General features: G+C 44.9%; 1 protein-coding gene across 4 annotated transcripts in view; it reads right to left on the reverse strand.

The window, feature by feature from the left end:
- Window positions 1-13,667, reverse strand: part of CRIM1 (cysteine rich transmembrane BMP regulator 1) — a 203,579-nt gene extending 189,912 nt beyond the window's left edge. For all 4 annotated transcript variants that reach the window (XM_052805796.1, XM_052805798.1, XM_052805797.1 and 1 more), the window contains exon 1: window positions 12,958-13,667. In XM_052805796.1, the coding sequence (XP_052661756.1) occupies window positions 12,958-13,309 (352 nt within the window). In that variant the 5' untranslated portion in view covers window positions 13,310-13,667. The remainder of the gene's footprint in view (window positions 1-12,957) is intronic.
- Between the last annotated feature and the right edge of the window lie 6,696 nt (window positions 13,668-20,363).

The following is a 20,363-nucleotide window of genomic DNA, read 5'->3' on the forward strand; positions in this document are numbered from 1 at the left end:
CCGATTAAAAAATACATCACATAGAATTCACTCCACAGAGATAACTTTTTAATAAAAAAATACTGCAAGATGCCAGGCCTCTGATTCTGTAATATGACCAAAAGCGAGTTTTCCAGCACTCCTGGATTACCATCCATACTCTAGGAGAATCGCTCAAGCACATCACGCTCCTTGCCGTCAAGGGGCAGGGGGATAGTTGGGCTGGAACAAGTCTCTCTGCTCAAATAATTCTGCTCCTTTTGAATCAGTCCCATCAAATGCATGTAACCGATGTTCCCACTGTACAACTGACCATTTTCCTTTTAGAAGGCTACATGCAACAAGAATTTTATTATTTTTTTTCTTCCAGGAAGCAATAAATCCAGTCAATCCAGAGTTTCACCAAGATTACCAGTCCTACAAAGTCTCAGCTTCCTTAGGTCAAGTGCATATACAGCAACATCCCACCAATGCACAAGTTTAAGCAAGATACATGCTTTTTATGCAAAATAAACTAGGCATTAGGTATTCTTCACTATAGAGCGCCAGATCATTTTCCAGCCTTGTCTGTCTACCAAAAGAAGTACTACAAAATAGTCACACCAAGTAGTCCACTAACTTCCAGCAATGACAAAAGGAACAAATACCTATTTCCAATCTTTACATCCTTATATTCCACATCTTTACATCCTTATATTCACATTGTGCCTTCTAGCAATTTTATATACTATCAACAAGCAAGTTTCCAATACAGATCCTGCCAAGAAACACTTCAAAAAAGTTAAGACATCTTCCAGCTATGAAGGGTGGGGTTTGTTGTTGTTGTTGGGGTTATCAGAAGCTGTCCTCCAGTATGGGAGGCCGCAGCCAAATACAAACTGTTTGTCATTCAGTAGTCTGACACTTAAAAGAAGTCTAAAAGCTGATAGTAGATAACAGTATATACACACACACATACTGACATTGACACACAAGTACTGTCCACCCACAGAAACATGCAGAATATTCACTAACCTGCCGTTTTCCCTGTTTTGGGGAAAAAACAACTTACACCTGGAAAGAGCTGTTTACCACTTAAATATCGTACATGACCTACAGAAAGCGTCACATCAGATTCTCACAGGTATGTTGTTCCTCCCTGTACAACCAACTGCTTGCTTTCTGTTATAAGTTGGCAAAGTAACCTGCTGACAAAAAGCACTGAATAAACAACTAAGTCAATTTTAGACATGAAGAAGGGAACCTCCATGGGAACCTCATGGCTCTTCTACTCCATAAAAATAGCAAAGGAAGAGCAGTCATTAACCCCAGGAAGTAATTTGTCTCCCCCCCCCCAGTTAAAGTTAACCTATCATCCCATACAGCAGCTGTATCAATAAAAGTCAAAGGAAGTGTAGAAGTTCCTAAAGAGAAGCTATTAAAATTTTTTCAAGAGAAGATGCCGCTTCAGTAATGCTTGGGACACTTTCATCGTGAGGAGGCCATGCATGCAGAGGGAGGAAAAAAAAAAAAAAATCATGAGAATTTGGAGAACAATAATACATCCTGTTTTTGAGAAGCCGGAATGCAGCCTGGACAATTTGTATTTTACAAATCACAGCAGTAATCCACGTAATGACAAGAACAAAAGAGGCTACAGCTACACTCCAAGACTTGGTGTTTCAACTTCTGTAACCGCAGGGACCACAGCTTCATCCGGACCGGTCCGTTTAACGGTCTGAAGAAAAGGGTTTGAATTGCTCCTTGTTTCTGACATGCAGGCTCTCCTCCCAGCAGGGTGTCCAGGCCAGGAGCTCCCCCGGCCCCGGCAGCCACGGGGCCCACGAGGCAGCGTGCCCTCAAGCTGCTCTCCTCCCCACCAGCCCCCTGAGACCAGCCCAGTGCAGACAGGGAGGGCACGCAGATGGCGACGACGGCACACTTGTGCTTTTCCAGCACACCGCTTCGGAGCATTTGTGCGGTTTTGCCCTGTCGTATTTCAGCACTACACCTTTTCAAGGCTGACAGGATCAGCAGGATCCCCGTTACACAAGAGCTGCTCACCCCACGTAAGGTGGGACCCAACTGGCGTGGAAAGCAGAGCCATCCCTTTCTCATGGCAGAACACCTCGATGCAGATGTACCACACGCTGTGGCACTACCCACAATATTATCTGATTTCCAGGACAGATTAGTGTTTGATCTCTCACCTGCCACCTCTCACGGCTTTTCAGATGGGAACAGAAAAGGAGGTACACAGGAAGCGCGTGGCCCAATACACTCAAGTCTTCAGTGCCACACGCCTCAAAAATTAGCTTGGTAGCCATTAAGAGGATGGAAGGGAAGAGAAATCCCTCAGTAATACTTGCAGACTATACATCTAACATGCTGAATCTTGAAACAAGGTATTTTTCATTACTTAGAGGGAATACAAAAAAGCCCCATTCAGACAGGAAGAATGCAAATCCAGTTTAGCCTGGACATCTTTTACCAGACTGCTTTTCACACAATTTCATTTAGAAACAAGATTTCCATCAATGAAGGAGCAAGCACGTAACAAGAAAAAAAAAGCTTATTCTAGTTTAGTAAATCAATCCCAAGTCTAGCATGATCTTTCATGCAGACTTAAGACTCGTTTTCCTAGCTGATTTTGTCCTTTTATGAACAGAAGTTAAAGGTCCTGTTAAATGAATACTTACTTGTTTACCACTTAGAGTAACCCTCAGAAGTCACATCAGTATAAGCAAAATTCCTTGGAATGAAAGGTACAACCACATGAAAGCACTTGCACGAGCTAAAGGGATGAATCCAGTGTCTCACTTTAATTCAAAGCTTTAACTACTTGATGCAAAGGCATCTAGTGCTCTGCTTGATACAGATAAATGGTGGCCCAGTACAGCATGCTTGTTCCTTTAGAGGTCAGCAATATTTCAGCTAATAATGGAAACATGTCTTGAACAAAGTCTAGGCTCTGTGAAACATATAACCTAGCCTCTATTACTCCCCAAATCATCACGTCCTGCGGACTATTCCAAAAAACTAAGTTTTACACACCAGTAATTTGGAGACCTGGGACAGTTCATGAACAGTTCCAGACTGTAGCACAAACATTTTCCTGCATTCTCCGTTTGACCTCCTCTATGGCTTCCTTTTCAGGACACTACTCTTTCACGCGTACCTTTTCAGACAATAAAATAGTTCTGCATTTACTCAGACCAAAATTAAGTCTTGGACGTAATACTTTTTTAATTCTTCTAAGTGTGCTTTCATACCATAAGGAAACCATGGGCAGGGAGGCATCATCTTAATTCAAAACTTTTTTCATTTTCTTCCGTCACTCATATAATCACTTGCTTTCTGCAAAGCAAACATTTCAGCTTGCTAACAATTCAAGTGCTGCTCCGGGTTGCTGAACTCCCAAGGCCTGTCATAGCATGCATCTAAAGTAGGGAAGAGGATTAAGGCATTAACAAGTTGAACAAGAGGTCCTTAAACAACAGATCCAGTCTGGGAAACAGACTGAAAAATATGTCTCTGGTAAGCAGCATTCCATCACTACTTCTGTGCTAAATCCTACATACCAGCACTCGCAACACAGCACCACAGCAGCATGCGAGGCGTAATGCTCATGATTGAAGCAAGCATTTATGTCTTCTTCACCTGAAGAGCTGCTTGTGTTTCCAGGAAAGCATCCAGCTACGAGAAACTAACTTGGAGCCTTATTTTTAAAGTACACAGTAGCTCACTATAGTTGTTTTTATTGTGCCCATATGCAAAGGATCATCTCAAAACAGGTGCAACTTAAAAGTACCAGGAAAGATCTTTTCAGAGACTCCTTCTCCGTTGCTTAAATTTTTTGCTCTCCCTCCCTTGAAGTTCTCAATTCCTTTTGCCTGCCACAGAATTTTCTCTTTTGTGCCCCAACCCTTCTCCTCCTTTCTGGACATTTAATGAATATCAGCTATTGTTTGGAAAACAACATACTGTTCTCCTTCACTGTTTATAAAGTTAATGCATCACCTCAAACCTACAAGCAACACACTGTTATGGTCACTGAAATACCACTGTTGAAAACTAATATTCAAGCATTGCACCCACAATAATCTTAAATTACAGTTCGGGGGGGGGGGGGGGGGGGGTAAACATAACTGGAGTGAATCGAGTGAACTTCCATAATTTACATTTATCTGCAGCACGTTACTCAGCTATTTCTGCCTTTTTAAAGTGTGACAGGCAGGTTCTCAGGATGCTGAAAGAGCAAAGACACCGTCCAATACATTGCTGATCTGAAAGTGAAACAGTCCAAGTCACATCTTACAGACTCTTGCATCCTTTTAAATCCTGCATTTGAAGGAGGAGAGAGAATGGGTTTCACAGTGACACAGAAGTGATCCTTACTGGGACTGGTACTGCCCTCTGGGAAGGTGGGAACCTTTCAGAAGCTTCTCCATCAAACCAGACCCAAGGTCTGAGCCCCACCACTCCAGCACACTGGTATACAGAACAGCATTTTCAAATCAGTGGTATTCATTAAGATGGTATGAGACTCTGAAAGGATTCTACAGACTTTCTAAAATAAAAAAAAAGGAAATACTTCTTGCCAGTAGGCTTTGGCTTCTCTTTGAACAGGAAAAAAGAACGAAGGAAAGGAAATTCATGTTTTGGAGGAGCTGAACAATAGAAATGACTAATCACCACTAAAGAATGCTTGAAACCCAGCCCCAGACCTTGAAAAGCAGCAGAAGGGAAGGCTAGCCTTGAAGTGAGTTTGAGCTCATGTACTGGCTGCAATCCTCTTCCCTCTCACAAGTTATTCCTTCAGTAAATTCATGAATCGGGGACCAGAGCCGGCAGAAACTTCTCTGGTAAAACACACAGCTGAGAGTTTCATGATAAAGCAGTTTTTCCACCTTTTGGAAGGGTCCACTTTCCAAGATCAAATCTTCATGTGGAATGCACATCAGTACAAAAGCGCTTTGCAGCCTCCTGATAAAATTTCTAGTCAAAGCTAGAAAGCAAAACCGTACCACAACATTTAGATACCTCAGGAACACCATACATGTAAGGCTTGTCTAGAATTTGACTGCCTGCTTTATCTTATTCAACCTAGAGCATGTATCTCAGGTGATCAAATCCCCAGTATAGCCAGAAAGATTTTCACTGCAGCAGCTCTGCGTGCGTCTCAAGGCGGTTATTTCATACTAAGGAATGCAGAAAGTATTTAAACAAACCAGCTTTCCACTCAATTATCAGAAACTCCACAGAAGCTGTGAGGAAAGCAAGGAGATAAATGGAAGCAGTAAGCGAAGCATGTGATTTAGACAACTATTTCAAGCTTAAAGTTTTCCCTTACCCACACTGTCTGCAATATTTCAGTTCTCCATGTAGTCGTGTCCCCCCCCCTCCTTTTTTTTTAATTGACTTTTTGGGGGGGTTGTTTTGTTTGGCTTTTGTTTGTTTTTTAAGACTTTTGCTATTAGGGTTGCCCCCAACAAGACTGAACGGTATTTCCAATAGCCTTCTGCCCCAAAGATGGTCTGAAATGATAATTAGTTCCGAAGTCTGACCCCTAGACATTTAAGTACCTGAAAAAAGACTTGCAAGCAAGTTATTTTAATCTTATGACCAGGACCACATCTTGTTTGTAAATAGTTGACTGAAAATACTACACAGTCCCAGGGTTTAATTGGTCAGACAGAGCCTCTGCCAGTACTCCCCTGATAAGAATGAGCATGGACAGCAGCGTTTCAGCTGTCCTAGCAGATTTTTCCTCTAGCTCTAGAAAACTCTTTAAAAAAAATAATGGCTAAAGCCTCAGGAAAGGGCCAAACCTTCTTACCCATTTTCCAAAGGAGGCTAAAACTCCAATTTTTTTTTTCCCCCCAAGCTGCACTCTGCACCCACACACTTCAGAAGCCTGCACATACAGCAGCACGCATCAGCCTCACTGCAAACAAGCAGCTGGCTGGCAGCTTGCTTAAGCTGCTCAGCAGAGGCAAAGCCGACAGGAGTAGTAAAAGTTTTGCCCAAGACAAATGCTGGAACAGGGCTATGAATAAAGCAACCTACACCAAGAACAGTCCACATTATTAGAAGAAACCTGACATCCTAAACCTTTTGCCACTTTTCCCCCCGGGGTCATTAACGCAGAGTCACTGAACACCAAAACTGCAGAATGTTTCAGAGGAATTACACCCAATTTCTTAGTCACAGAAGGCTACACAAAAAACTCTACATACCCTGGATTTAGAATTAGCATCAAGGCTTTTTTTCATTTTTTTTAAAACCTAACAGAGACAGACATCAACTTGAGTGTTTCTATTATCAAGGCAGCACATTTTATGTTAGCACATGTAATACCATTATCAGTACGATCCCAGCTTTTTATCAACAGCCTATCAGTGAGGGGAAGAACCACCTCCAAATGCATACAATCAGCCTTTCTGAAATAACCCTGAACAGAGCATAACATAGCTGTAGCAAAACACTTAAGTTTAATTTGTTTGAAGGATAAGTGACCCAACAGAACGGGCGCTTTCGGATTCAGAAACATCACACTTGCTAGACTTTTCACTAATTTAAAAAAAAAAAAACCACAACAAAAAAACCCAACCAACCACACAAAAACCACCTGAAGCCTATCAGTATCAAGGTAGCTGGCTATATAAGGCTTAAAGTTTTGGAAATGAGTAAGAACAGGGGAATGGGTGCATGCCTGTGAGCTAGTGCTTTTCCCCCTGTCCACAACCCTATGCTCTCCTGCTTGTTTTCTTACTGAAAGACTTGCACACTCATGACCCACAAGGTGTTAACATGATTTGCAGATGCTGAAGTTAAGTACCCAGTATACCCAGTGAAAGCTGCTGGGGATTGAATATTGCCTCTGATAAAGGTGCGAACTGCTTCCATTCATCTCAATACGTTACTAAGGGCTTACTTCCCCCAAACATGGTCAAACTAGTCTGTTTAGACTAGAGCTCCCTCAGGGACCATTTTTTAATCTGTATGCTTCTGTGGAATTTAATCTAGATAACCTTTATACGAAGTTATATTCCCATCTTAGTTTATATTGGTAAATTTCTCCATATATCTAAGCTTTCTATGTCAGTATCAGTCATTTTCCAAATTGCATGCATACATACCAAAAGGCAGAGTTAAAACACAGTTTTGTCAGACTACACAACTGTTGTCATGTTAAATCTCAGGCAAAACCCTGAATTCACCACTTCCAAGTTTACACTCCCTGTGGATCAAATGCATTCTCAAGTGAAAGCAGTTTACAAGTCACAAGAGACATTTAATAGGTCACTTCTACAACGTATTTAATCCATTAAAACAGAGAAACATTGGGTCCTGCCTGCAAGATGCTAGAAACTTTACTCATTGAGATGAAGAATCCTTGAGGGGGGTGCAAAGGAAGGAGGGGAAGAGGAAGGCATTTTTGAACCATATTAATGGATTAATTATTGCATAATATGCCCATCAGTCAAATGACATTTTGGTTGACTAAGTACTATGCAAGAAGTTTACTATGCAAGAAGTTAAATTATGCAAGTATTCTTGAATCAGCTAGAGGGTACTTAAAACTGCAAACATTCCTAGGAGTGCAGAAGTTACTATCTGACAAGTTTGAAGGTAGTTTAAAAAAAAAAAAAACAAAAACAAACCAAAACAACCACAAAGCCCACCACTTTATAAGCAGCATGATTTTGGGGAACCTGATGAAATGACCATTTTCTATGGGAAAAAGTCTACATCAGCAGAGGATGCTTGCACTGCCATGTGAGATCAAATGGTTTAAAATAAATAAATAAATAAAAGAGAGTATTCCTTTTAACAGAAGTTAAGAGATTTAGACATTCAGCCTACCCATGGTGAGATTTCCAGTTTTAAACTAACTGTGCTGATCCACAACAGCAAAAACCTACCAATTCCTGCATCAGTATCCCTCCTCATATCTGTTGGACTTTTCCATTTTGTTTTTGTTGAAATATTGGAACCAAGTGATTTCTAAAATCGAAACATGATGCCCAGAAACAGAGAGGAAACCATTTCCAAGTCAAATAAGTACCTGATCTAATTCAAATTCCATGCCACAATCAAAGTTACATGTTCTTACCGATGTTAAGATTTCAGCATCAACACAAGAGTAGAAATAGCTTATAAATTATCCAACCTGTGCATAAGAAGTCACTGTGTGCCTAGTAAGTGTTTTCTGCAGGGTAGGGGAAGGGGACTGTTAACTATGGTCAAGAGTAACATATCAGAAGCTGAACATTTGCCAAAGAATTACTTCTCCTTCCAGTTGTACAAATTCAGTAATTTCTGTGATAATTTTTTTTTTTACGCCATGAATAATTTTTCCATTTTTTCCTCCCCTGATAGTCTGGATTGCTGATAGCCTTTGAACCAAGTATTTTACCCGTCTTCATGCCAACAATCATTTGGTGCACCACTTAATACCAATTAAGTCCCCAACTAGATCATCAGTTCTAACACTTGGTGTTGGTGGAGGAAGTTCGCTGTACACACACGGACATGAGAACTATTTGGACATTTCCCCAGCCATTCACTACATAAAAGAATAAGAAAACAAACAAACAAACAGTTAAGAAATCTGGGCAACACTGTTCCAGTCAAACAGATATAAACAAGCAGGTCACCCACATGTGACTTCTAAATTACTTGAACTTCGGTAACTCTTACTCAAAGCAAAATACTACCTGATCTTTAGGGGTCTGGACTGCATCACAGACAAGAAGCCAAGCATGTTGTACAGAAGTCTGTCTGGAGACAAAGCTTCATGTTCCAGGCTTTGGGTCCACTGACCCATCAGATACAGAGCATGGGACTGAGAACGAAAACAAGGTTCTCCCACAGGTACTAGCTACAGAAGTTATAAGCAGCAGCACTACTTCTGGTAAAAATACTAGCAAGTCTGTAAGCAAGTTGTTCTTACTTCAGAAAAGCAGAAGGGAACTCCATTACTGAGTTACTCCATTACTCCAAACTGATGCTCAAACAAAAACAGCTTAGCTCTCCTCCTCCCAATTTTGAAAAACGCTAGGTTTTCAAAGTTTCATTTCTTCTCATCAGCTCCAGTTTCACTGCATTTTGGTTACATACAATATACTATGTCCTTACATATCATACTCTATTATGTTTCCAGGGGAGGCAAATTAGTCCACAGTAGGCTTAAAGGGGGGGGGGGAGAACACCAAAAGCTCTCCCTGCTTGTCCCAACAAGCAGTCAGACAGACAATAATGCTCCAAGCTCCCAAAAAGATGCAGTTCAGCAGAAGAGACTAGGACTAGCCACAGTAGGGCAAGCTTCTACCATCGTCCTAGAGGATTAACCTGCATACTTCCTGATACTTGCCTAAAATCTGCTACAGCAGCTTTCTCCTGGTCCCAAGGGAACCCCAGTTCAGAAGCTATGCATTAGGCAGACAAGCCTCAAGTATTCAAGGCAAGTCTTAAATTACCTGCAGTAGGCAAAAAGAATACAGCAATAACTGTATTCCCCACTCCCCCCAAAAAAACCAAACCCCACTAAAAACAAAACAAAAAAACCCCAAAACAAAGTACTACATGTTATTGGTCAGCTACCAGAGCAGAAATACCTTCTTTCAATGGCTACCTAGACGCTAATTCATATGGAAGTATATTCTAAAAGGAAACGAAGAACACAGTGAGACTAGCAGTTTTGTTAACAATGCACTTCAAATGTATCGCAAAAAAATTATGTTTCTATTACACAGTTAAAAATAATTTCAGCTCATTTTCAGTGTTATTTTATATGCTACTGTTATGCCTTAGAAGAGTTTAGCAAAGCAATCAAGGCCTCTATCTAAAAGCACCAGGAATTGGGGAAGTGTTGAAACTGAGAAAAGAAGAGAATCATCACAAGAAATGCCTTCACAGAGTAACCAAACTTCTTTGGCAGAGCTTTTCCAAGGCTTTCCGATTCCCCAGAAAGCAGGAATCCTGCCCAGCTGGACTGCTGCAGAAGCCAAGAAAAACACGTTTCTAGAGAACTCCAGTCTAGTTAGGGGGTGGCTCTAGGTCTACCTTCAAAGGCAGAGACCAAGGGCAGTCCCTGCTGTAAGCTCAAAATTTCTCAATGCTAAGAGTGTTTGGAAGGGGCTGTAGGCTCTCGACACCTCATCGAACCAATCCAGCAGCACCCCTGTAAAGCCAGCAGAAGCTGGAGGTGTGCAAAGTCTCTCAAGATTGCCCATCGGAAAGGGTAGCCACCTACACCGGGGGAAGCTGACCTCAGAATTATTCTTTACCAATAATACAACTACATTCAGGAAGGGTATTTACATACTTCAGGACAGTGCCACAAATTAAGCCTTTGAACTGCATAAAGATGTGGATAGTTAAGGTAGTGAGATGAACAAGGACTTCCTTCAGGTTTTAAAAGGATAAAGAAAAGAACCCAGAATCAGCAACAGATTTCATTAATAAACACTGGTTTAAAAAAGACTACTCCATTTCTAGTTTCAGAAAGAGAGGCTACCAGTGACAGATGCCACGGAGACTTCTCCATCAGGTGTTACAGAGATCACTTATGCCAAGTGCGTTAAATACTAAAACAAAGTTAACAGACAAGTATTTTTACCTGCTGCAATTCCAGCATTTGAAGTTTTCTGTAGCCTAGTAAATGTTGACACTCTGAGACAAGACACTGCTGAAGCTTCAAAAATGATAAAAAAAATAATGCTTATAACTGTAGCCAGTAGGGGTCATTTCAGTGTAAAAAATTGCAGTGAAAGAAAAGGCTAGAGACAGGAAGGAGAGTAAAAACATCAATTTCTAGTCACACAGTTCTGTAAATCACTTCCATTTCCTCCTCCCTGAACTGGGGTAGGAAAGGGTTTGCACTCCCAGTAGACAGGATAAAAAAAAAATAGTAGTCTTTATTCTGTTACTGGATAAAGGCACGGCTTAGTACTACTCACACACCAGGCATCACCAGCCTAGCCTGTTGCATGTGTGCTGTAAACTGCACAATTGATTAGGTCACCACGAACAAAAAAATAGAGCTAATCAACCTCATTTTTGTGATTGGAGGTAGTATACCAAGTCCCCTTTTTTCCTTGCTGCCAGCCCTCAGGCACAACACACACCATGAAGAACATCACGTTACTTCTGTTGCTTAGAATGAGGCAGTTTCCTGACAATTCAGTAATAGGTATTCCAGGACTATTTATTACGCTGACAGTGCAGCTCAGTTGCTTTTCATTTACGAGAATGAAAATTAAATAGATAACTTATCTCCCTGACCATTCTTATAGGAGCAGCTGGAACTAGCTCCTAACCACAACACTAATTGAAATGCAATCTTGCCAACAAATGCTTCATACTATTTTCAACAGTAGATGGGACGTGTTACAAGTTAACTACAGCAACGTAGATTGCATCACTTCAAAGGAATGAAATACTCCTAAATTGCCAGAGACATCCGTACTCTGTGATACAGCAAGCGAGTTGAAACATTAAGGCATTTAATGACTGCATGCTTCTAGTTCCTTTAACCAAGGGGGGGGACAACACATGACAACGAAAGCTGTTTAAGCCAAGCTTTTACTTGAAAACATGCAAAGAGAGAAACTCATGCAAAACCAGGTAGGTTTTTAAAGTACCTATTCCCTCTTTGCTTGTACTTTTCTATTTAAGAAAACTTTTCCAATACATATTAAAAATAATGGTAATAAAGAGAGACTACAGCAATGTACATATTCAGCAACATGGTCTCAACCAAAGTCTTCAAAGTACTTCGGGGCCATTTTTAACTGTTTAACAACAAAGCTTTTAACCCTGGAGTTTGTCCTACCCAAGCAACAACTGCACAGGCTGATGGCACTGGTTACAGCACAGGCGGGACACACTGCCCGGCTCTGCTCTGGTTTGCGATTTATTTGTTCGGGATGCAAACGGAGTTTTAAACTAATAACGAGCGCCGGGACAAAGATCAGCTGCCCACTGAAAGTGACGGGGTTTAGCTCTCTCAAAACAGTGCATCATTTTAAATGCAAGTTTTTTTGGACAGATGCTGCCTCACCAGCTCTCCGGACTTTCTACTGCCCTCTACCCGCTAAGAGAAGACCGCCTCCCTCTCCTTTTCCAGAATTGTCGAAGCTCCCGCTCCGAGTCTCACATACATTTATACATATCCCAAACTACTGGTTATTTGTAATCTCTTTACAGCGCCATGTTTTCCCTCAACTTGGGGGAAAAGGGAGCTGGAGGTACAAGACAAAAAGAGACTAAAAATTTGCCTTTGGCCTTTTGTTAAATTATTATACATAAAAAATAAATCTCAGGGACTCTGATAGACACAAAATTGGAAAGTGGGGGAGGTGGGGGGGTGAACTCCTCTTGCATTTCGTACCAATTCATCACCTCACAAGCAGCCGGCAGGAAGCAGAAATGACTTTGAGAGGAGTTCTGCCGTGGGGACTTCTCCCTCCCCCTTGATGCTCCAGCAGGGGAAGAGACATCCCTTATCATCCTATACCGAGTAGGACAGGCGGGGAGATATTAAGTGACAGGAACAGGAAGGAAAACTTTACAACAGATGATCAGCCTTTGTGTTTCCTTACAGAGAAGGGGAATCCGGAACAAGCACCATGAATGCACGACTGACCTCCGCCGATCTCCCATCTGCCAAAACCCCTTCCCAAGCCCTTTTATCACAGGATTTTAGTCGGGCATCAGTAGTCGCTATAAGCTATTAGCAAACCAGCGAAGCGCTATGGAAAGCGAGAAGTGGAAGAGCCTGGAAGTTTCGGCTCAGAAAATTAAGGGTGAAACTTTTAAATAGGGTTTTTTTTTTTTTAAGCAGGGAGGGTTAAAAGACACCCTCGCGGATGGGACAGGCGGGCGGCGGCGGGGGGAACGAGGGCGCCCTCCTTCCCCCCCACCGCCCAGCGGGTACCCCCCACCCCGGGGGATGGAGGGATGGATGGATGATGTCCCGCCGCCTCTCACCTTCGCAGACGCCCACTTCGTACTCGGTGATGGAGTCTCCGTTAAGCGGCGGTCGGATGACACAGCGCAACCCCCGGTCGCAAGCTCCGTGCAGCCCGTAGACTCCCCCGCAGCTCTCGTTCCGTTGCCGAGCGCACATGAAACAGCAACCGCAGATGCCCAGTACGATGCTACCGGGGCAACTCTTAGGTTCTTCGCATTTGGATTCGTCGCAGGGTAAGCAGACGAGAGCCCGCGTCCCCGACTCGCCCAGCAGCAGGGCCAGCAGTAACAGCCACCCCGTCGCCGCCAGGTGCCAGCCGCCGTCTCCGCCCGGGCGTCTCCTCCCCGCCGAGACCGCTGCCAGGTACATCCCGGCCGCCGCAGCCCGGCCTGGGCCGGGGGGGGGGGAGCCTCTCGGAAGCCCCCTCGCCGGGCGGCGGACCCGAGCGTGCCGCGGCTCCCTCCCGCCGCCCCCGCCTCCGGCCCCCCGAGGAAAGTTTCCTCTCGCGGCGGCGGCCGCTTCAGCCAAACTTCTCCTCCGGGCGGCGGCGGCTCCGCCCGCTGCCCCCTCCGGGAAGCGGCGTCCGTCAGTCCCTTCGTCCCTCGCCCGCCGGCTCCCGGTCCCGCGGCACCGTCCACGCCGGCGGCGCGGCGACCCGCGCGTGAGCGGCTGCGAGCGAGCCCCCGGGTGAGGAGGAGGAGGCAGCGGCGGCGGCTGGCTGGCTGGCTCTGCCCCGCTCGCTGCCCGAGTCCCGACTCCCCTCCTGCCTGCGACTCGCCCCGCTCCGAGTGCGCCCTCTGCCCTTCCCCCATTGGGCGGTGATAGCCTTCACCCCGCCCCGGCTGTCTGCTCACGCCTCCTCATTGGGTGCCGCGCAGACTGGCCCCGCCCGCTCCTCCTCCCGCCCCTCCCGCCCCCGCAGCCCCAGATCCTGGGGCTGGGGAGAGACGCAGCGGAGGCGAGGAGCAGCCTGGGCCCCACAGCGGCCGCCGCCGCCGCCTCCCCCCGCCCCTCCCCTCCCCCGCCCGGGGCTCTCGAGCGCGGAGCGGAGCGAGGCGGTGGCGCCGCCAGACCCCGGGGACGGGCTGGCGGCGGCCCGGGGGACACCGGGGGTGAGGTGGGGAGGGAGGGGGCCCGGGCCCCGCGCCCCGCGAAGGGCGCAGCCACAGCAGGGCGACGTCGCGGGGGAGTCGCGAAAGGGGCCTCGCGTCCCCGGCCGCGCCGGCGAGAGCCTCCTCCTCTTCCTCCGCCTGCCCCCCCGCCCCGAGGGGCGCGGGGATCCGGGACGGGGAGCGGTTCAATGCCCTCTCAGCCCCTGCGCCACGGCGGGGGGAGAGCCGCCCGCTCCCCGCAGCCAGGCCCCCGATCGCAGCCAGGCCCCCGATCGCGCCCAGGTGCCCCGCCGGTGCGGAGCCGTGACTGGCCCGCTCGGCGGGGGCTGCGCCGCTGCGCCGCTGCCCCTAATGGCTGCCGCCCCGCTCTAAGGGCAGCGGCGGCGGAGCGCTGTCCCGGGCCGCCCCTCCGCTCGCTCGTAAACAAGTGGAGGTGCCGCGGCTCGCCCGCGGACCTCGGCACCCGACACCGCCCCCGGGCCGGCTAGTGGTCTTCGCCGGCGCACGGACAAGAGGCGCCCGCGGCTGCCGACCGGTCTCCCCGCCGAGCGGCTGCCGTCGCCGCCCAAGCCGGCCGGCGTGCCTCGGGAGCGACGCGGGGCGGGCACCCGCGGCCCTGCCGGCGCCCGGTGCGCTGGGGCAGGGCGGCCCGGAGCCGCGGCGGGAGGTGCGGTTGCGGCGGCGCTGCCGCGCTGGGCCCGGCGGCGGGGGCCGGAGCCCGGCGGCGCCCCCGGAGGGCCGGCAGGCGGCAGCGCTCGGCACCCGGGTCGTTCCGGCGGAGCGCGGCTGGAGGGGGGCTGCCCGCCCCGAGCCGGGTCGGAGGAGCGACCGAAAGAATGGCGTTGCCGAAGGGCGCGTAGCTGGCTTGTCCGCGCTCGGTAACCGCGGGCGGCAGCGAGAGACGGCAGGGAAACGGGAGCTGGTTGCCTTCATGAGGGCAGCCCCTCGGTGTAACCGAAGAGCGGGGTCCGCCGCTGTCGTGTCACGCCCTGCCCCGGGTGCGAAGGCGGCTGTGGGAGCAACGTGTTCCGCTGTCAGAAATGCCTGAAGCTGTGGCGGTTGAGAGAATGAAGTAATTTACTGGGCAGGTGGGGTTGTGTCAGCTGCACGGTGCTGAGCCTGGAAAGTCTTGGGTTGCGCATACTGGTGCCAGCAATGTGGGAAATTTTAGGAGAGAGGTTCTGGAAACTTAATACAGGTTATTACAGCGAGTGCCAAGGTATGGCTTCTACAGTTTCTTCAGTCCCACATGCTTGTCCACTTTAGCGGAAAGAACCGGTTCTCGTGTCAGTGGAAGAGCTGCTATGTAAGGGCAAAACTCCCCATTGGCAAGGCAAAGGACAAGTTACTACCAGTGACAAAAGAAACTATAGCGTAAAGCTTTGTCAGCAGTAGCGTACCTTTTTGGTTTGTTTTAGAAAGCACTGTAGTTCACTGTCGTTCACTCCAGCGTAAATGCCTACTGGTAGCAAAGGTTCCCTATTACTGGCACAGGCCCATTACTAATGGAAACAGTACATCTGTGTAACATGCTGAAAAATAAAGTATTTCCATATTTGTCTAAAAGAAAGCATTTCCCATATTTGTCTATTATTAAAAATAATGGTGTTTTTAGCATACCAGAATGACTGCCTATATTCTGATCCATTCAGAACTTAAACTAAATTGTAGACAATTATTTTTAAAGAGCTACAAATGCTTTAATTAGCCCCAATAGTTTGCAAGGCCTTGGGTTGTTCTTCAGTGAAATGCTATTATTGTGATAAAACACCGTCAATACAGCATACATTACATGGATTAGGGCTGTTCAGCTGATGTATCTCAACAGCAAATGGACAATGAGAAGCAGCCATCTACTGGGCATCAGTATTTGAACTGATACTGTGCTACATTTTTAAATAGATTTGTAAAGTAAATGACAAGCTGATGTCATTAAAGGCACCCTGTTTCAGTGTAAACAAACCCAATGCATACGTTGGAGAACAACCAAAAAGACTGTATGTTCCTGTGTCTTGGAAAGCAGTAAGTCAGGGAAGTGCCCTGAAGGTCATATTAAACAAGCACTCAAACTCTGAATGTTATGGCAAATGGAGAATACTCCCAGGTGTAGCAACACGCCAAGCAAGAACTTTAGTACTGTTTCCACAGAATGCTGCTTCTTCCCTCAGCCTCAGCCCTCTCGTGTCAGTTTGCCGAAGCACCTGCAGGGGTCAGAGTACTTTTGATTCACCAGAAGTTTCCACCAAAAAACCCACTGTGATTTGGATGAGAGCAGTTTGTAAAAACATACCATTTCCTACGAACTGGAAACACTGCCTTTTGGTCATGTCTTTTACTGACGAGGCGCATGAAGGGGTTTTACCTTCTATGTATAGCATCGCTGAGATTGCTTTTTGAATGAGGCATACAGTTCCTGCGGCTGTATTTTTAAAACACTATTCACAAACCCGAGATTGTGGAGAGAGGAATCACAAAAGTGATTTCAGTGCTAGAGAGGATGCTGCACAATACAATACATGATCAGAGACTTGAATTCAATAAGCTTAGTTTATCAAAAGATGAAAAGTGAACTGATTACAGTGTATTAATCCCTTCATGTGGAAAAATGAACTGGTCTATGAAAAATATGTAGGTATTTTTCCAGGACTTGTGAACATTGCCAGCATGGAAATCCCAGACATGTTGGATTGCATGCACAGGCGGTTCAATATTTCCCAGACATGCCAGACCTACCAGTCATGTACTGTACTGATGTGCAGTATACTCAATGCACAAAGAATTCATTGGACCTACTGTGCCTGTTTGCCTGTGTGGGAACGAACAAAGAAGTGCTAGAAGCAGTACAAAAACAGATGAAGAGGAAAGCTACGGGCAGCTTAGATAAGAATGTTGTAGGGCCCTGAGAAAAAGAGAGCAAACTTTTGAGCTGACTGCCAAATGAGAGAAGCTTCAGCTGTGAACAGGATTAGTACCCTGCTTCATAAACTGTTTACCCAGTGATAGCTGCATGTAAGGGAGCAAAATACAGAAATATGTATGGAACAAGGACCAAAATTTAGGGTTCTTTTCTCCTTATGCCTTGCCCTTTAGGTACAAGTCACAATCTGCTCATGCATATGCTTGTGTTTCCCTTTTCTGGCCCCAGGAACCTAAATACTTCGTTGCACAGTGGCACAGATTCTACAGGAAAGGTAGAGAATGCTTCTGCCCTAAACCTGAGAAGAGTTCATAGGGACAATGAGGTACTCCTTGGAAATCAGCAAATCTGATATCCGACGACTTTACAAGGAAAGTGAATATCCCTGCTTTCCCCAGCAAGAAGCAGTGAAGGATCCTTACAGGGAAATTCACTTACCCCTGCTTCTTGCTGCCTCTTGATTTATTAAGGGGTCTACTGATCCAAATAGCTTAGGAGTAAGTAGATTCAGCTACTGAAGTGAAATCCAGCTCTTAATTTCCCCTAGAAACAGGTTAGTAAATACTGCTGAATACAACTGTGGGAGGAAGAAAAGCATTCTGATAAACAGACTGTAGCAGCTGAAATTTTCTGGGCTTGTTTTCCTGTAATGTTAGTGTTGTATCAAAGCCACATCTAGGCTGGATGAAGTTGCAGCAGTAACCGAGTGGAGCTGTATAGCTTTCCTGGTCATCACGTAATGTGGAGCTTTTTCAAAACCACACAGTGCTATGAGAAAATTACTACCCCCCTTCACTAATTACTCAGTCCTGTACTCACTCTCCTTCCTACTGGTAAATCTCCCCATGTGAAAAATAGGTGTTCAGCATAAATCTCCTGATCAGTCTGATATTCACAATAATGACAACTGAAATACAGATTTCTATGACATAGGTGAAGATAACATTTATACTACCAAAAATAAAAACATCTCCCCCCTCCCCCCAATGCTAAGTAAAATATCAAAATGTCTCCATTTCAATTCAAAAGATTGTTTCTACTGTGCTGATATCTACTGGTAGCTCCTTACGTATGTCTGAATTTGGGGAACACTGGTGATTTTAATACCAAAGTTGTACTTTTTTCTTTGCAAATGTTTTGTTTCTTTTTTGTGCCTCATTGCATCTTTGTTGCGCATTAAATTCCTTTTTTATTCTTTAGTCTGTTAAGATCGTTTGTGTGTCCTTTGTAGCAGTCTCTTGACATAAACTCTTTTGTAAACAGGTTATACACATGAGCAATCTCTACCCCCAGAAAAAAAAGATCAAGATGAAACCTGCCACTAATACAAGCAGTGCTGAATTGGTCTGAAACACATGAGAATAATTTCTCTCTTCTTCACAGAGATATCATGGACTTACTACCTTAGTAGCTGCAAGGTGTTTCAAAACCCTTAAATGCAAAATGGTGGGAAATTGGGAAAGCAAATATGAGAATTCATTTTAATAGAAACAACCTTTTTAAGAATTGTTTTGAACCAGTTTATAATAAATAAATATCCCATTAGGTAGTCTCAGCTGTTTTTTTCAGCCCTATAAGCTTTTCCTCTCAGTTGAATCCCTAGCTTGGGAGAGCTCAGTAGTCCAAAATTTAAGTTTGGAATAACTACCAGGCAGAATTGTTTGTAGCTTTTTCCTAATACATCTTTGATTGCTCATATGGTACATACAAGTGAAAGGACCTGCTTTTTTAATGGCCTCAGAGCAACTGCATAAGCAATTTTAAAATACAATTGCACGACTAATTTACTTGTGCATACTTTTTCACAAGTTTAGAAACTATACATTAATTAAAATGATAAATAAATAAGCTATAAATGAAGAGGACTGGCCATTTACAGGTGTAGTTCTTCACATTGCACTTAAATCACTGAAATTGTGCATTCAGCCTAAGGACTTTTTCAGATCTGAACATTTTAAAATATATCTTAAAAATTGCAAGGTTAAAGAACTAGGGAGTCACTATCTATTTCAGGCTAGCTACCAGGAGTATATCAGGAGAAATAACTTCTATATCTAGAAATGCAATTTTGTATTTAAATTGATCACACTCAAGGTCACATTGGTTTTAGCTTCTTTAGCACAAAGAAAATATTTTTAACAAATAAGCACAGTTAGCAAGGAAAGACAATTTGCTGTCAGTTTACAAAAGAAGAGTAGAAGTCTTTTAAACTGGTATGTCATTCTATGCTTTTTTATTACAGAAAATCTGGCCACCAGAAAAGTAGGTGGATTTGATCAGCATCTACATCCTTTTCATAATGCTGCATACTGATAAGATTTTAAATGTTAAAATATAAAACTGAAAATACTGTGTTTATTTCCCTGCAATCTGCTGTGTATCAATAACTGCAGTATAAAATAGATTAAATCAGATAGGATGAGGGATATGCTGGATGTGATCTAAAATTTGTCATAGCTAATTCCCTAGCCTAGTATGTCCAAGAGAAGTTCAGAGTTCTAGGCAAAGTGCTTCCTATTCTGAACATGGCTTTGAACTCTTGAAGGAAAAACATGAGAGGCTGGAGTTGGTGGGTAAAGGCTAAGCTGGTGGGTAGCCGATTATCAAGGTAAGTCAGGCCTTAGCTGTAATACTCTTCATTTCAGTTCAAACTCATCAAAACTTGACTGAGCTTCAGACTCTTCAAATAACTGATTCAATAGGGGCAAAATGGCTCGTCCTCTGGTTTGCAGCTGAATCAAATGCTAAAAGGAAGGTTGTCTAATTACGAGTGAATGGCAACCTTATTCAGAGATCACTGAAAAAAGATTTTTTAATAACAACATTAATGACAACAAAGATCTCCCATTTTTTTTTTCTAGGAGGATTATACCTATAAAACATCTCCAAAATATATTTTCTGTGTTAGAGAAATTTCACCTCATCAGGTACATTCGTAATGTGTGGGCCGAGTCAGCTCTTGATTATCAAGAGTAACCTGAAAAGGGGAAAAAAAAGCACCCCCAAACCCAAACCTACCCCAAAACCACAAGCAGTACAAGACAAACACAAGGTGGTCTTTGGGATCGCGCAATGAGAATGCAATGAGGAAGAGAGTAGGCTGGTGATACCGCGACTGCGGCGGGTGGGGACCCGGGGGGTGTGGGGTACGCCGGTGTGGCAGTGTCTTGCAGACGCAACTCTTCGGCTTGCAGATGTGAGCTGGCTCATGGCAGGCCTTTCAGGTGTCTCCGGTCTTGCAACACAGTTAATCCATAACCCAGAGAAGCCATCAGCAGTTGATTGAGAGGCAACTATAGCTGACCCTGCTTTACAGCAAGGGGGCTATATAAACCGCTGTGAGTTTCCTGACAATGTTTTCTATAAGTCTGTCAGGCGGCACTGTATATTCTGG

The sequence above is a fragment of the Harpia harpyja genome, chromosome 13, assembly GCF_026419915.1.
Source record: "Harpia harpyja isolate bHarHar1 chromosome 13, bHarHar1 primary haplotype, whole genome shotgun sequence".
NCBI lineage: Eukaryota > Metazoa > Chordata > Aves > Accipitriformes > Accipitridae > Harpia > Harpia harpyja.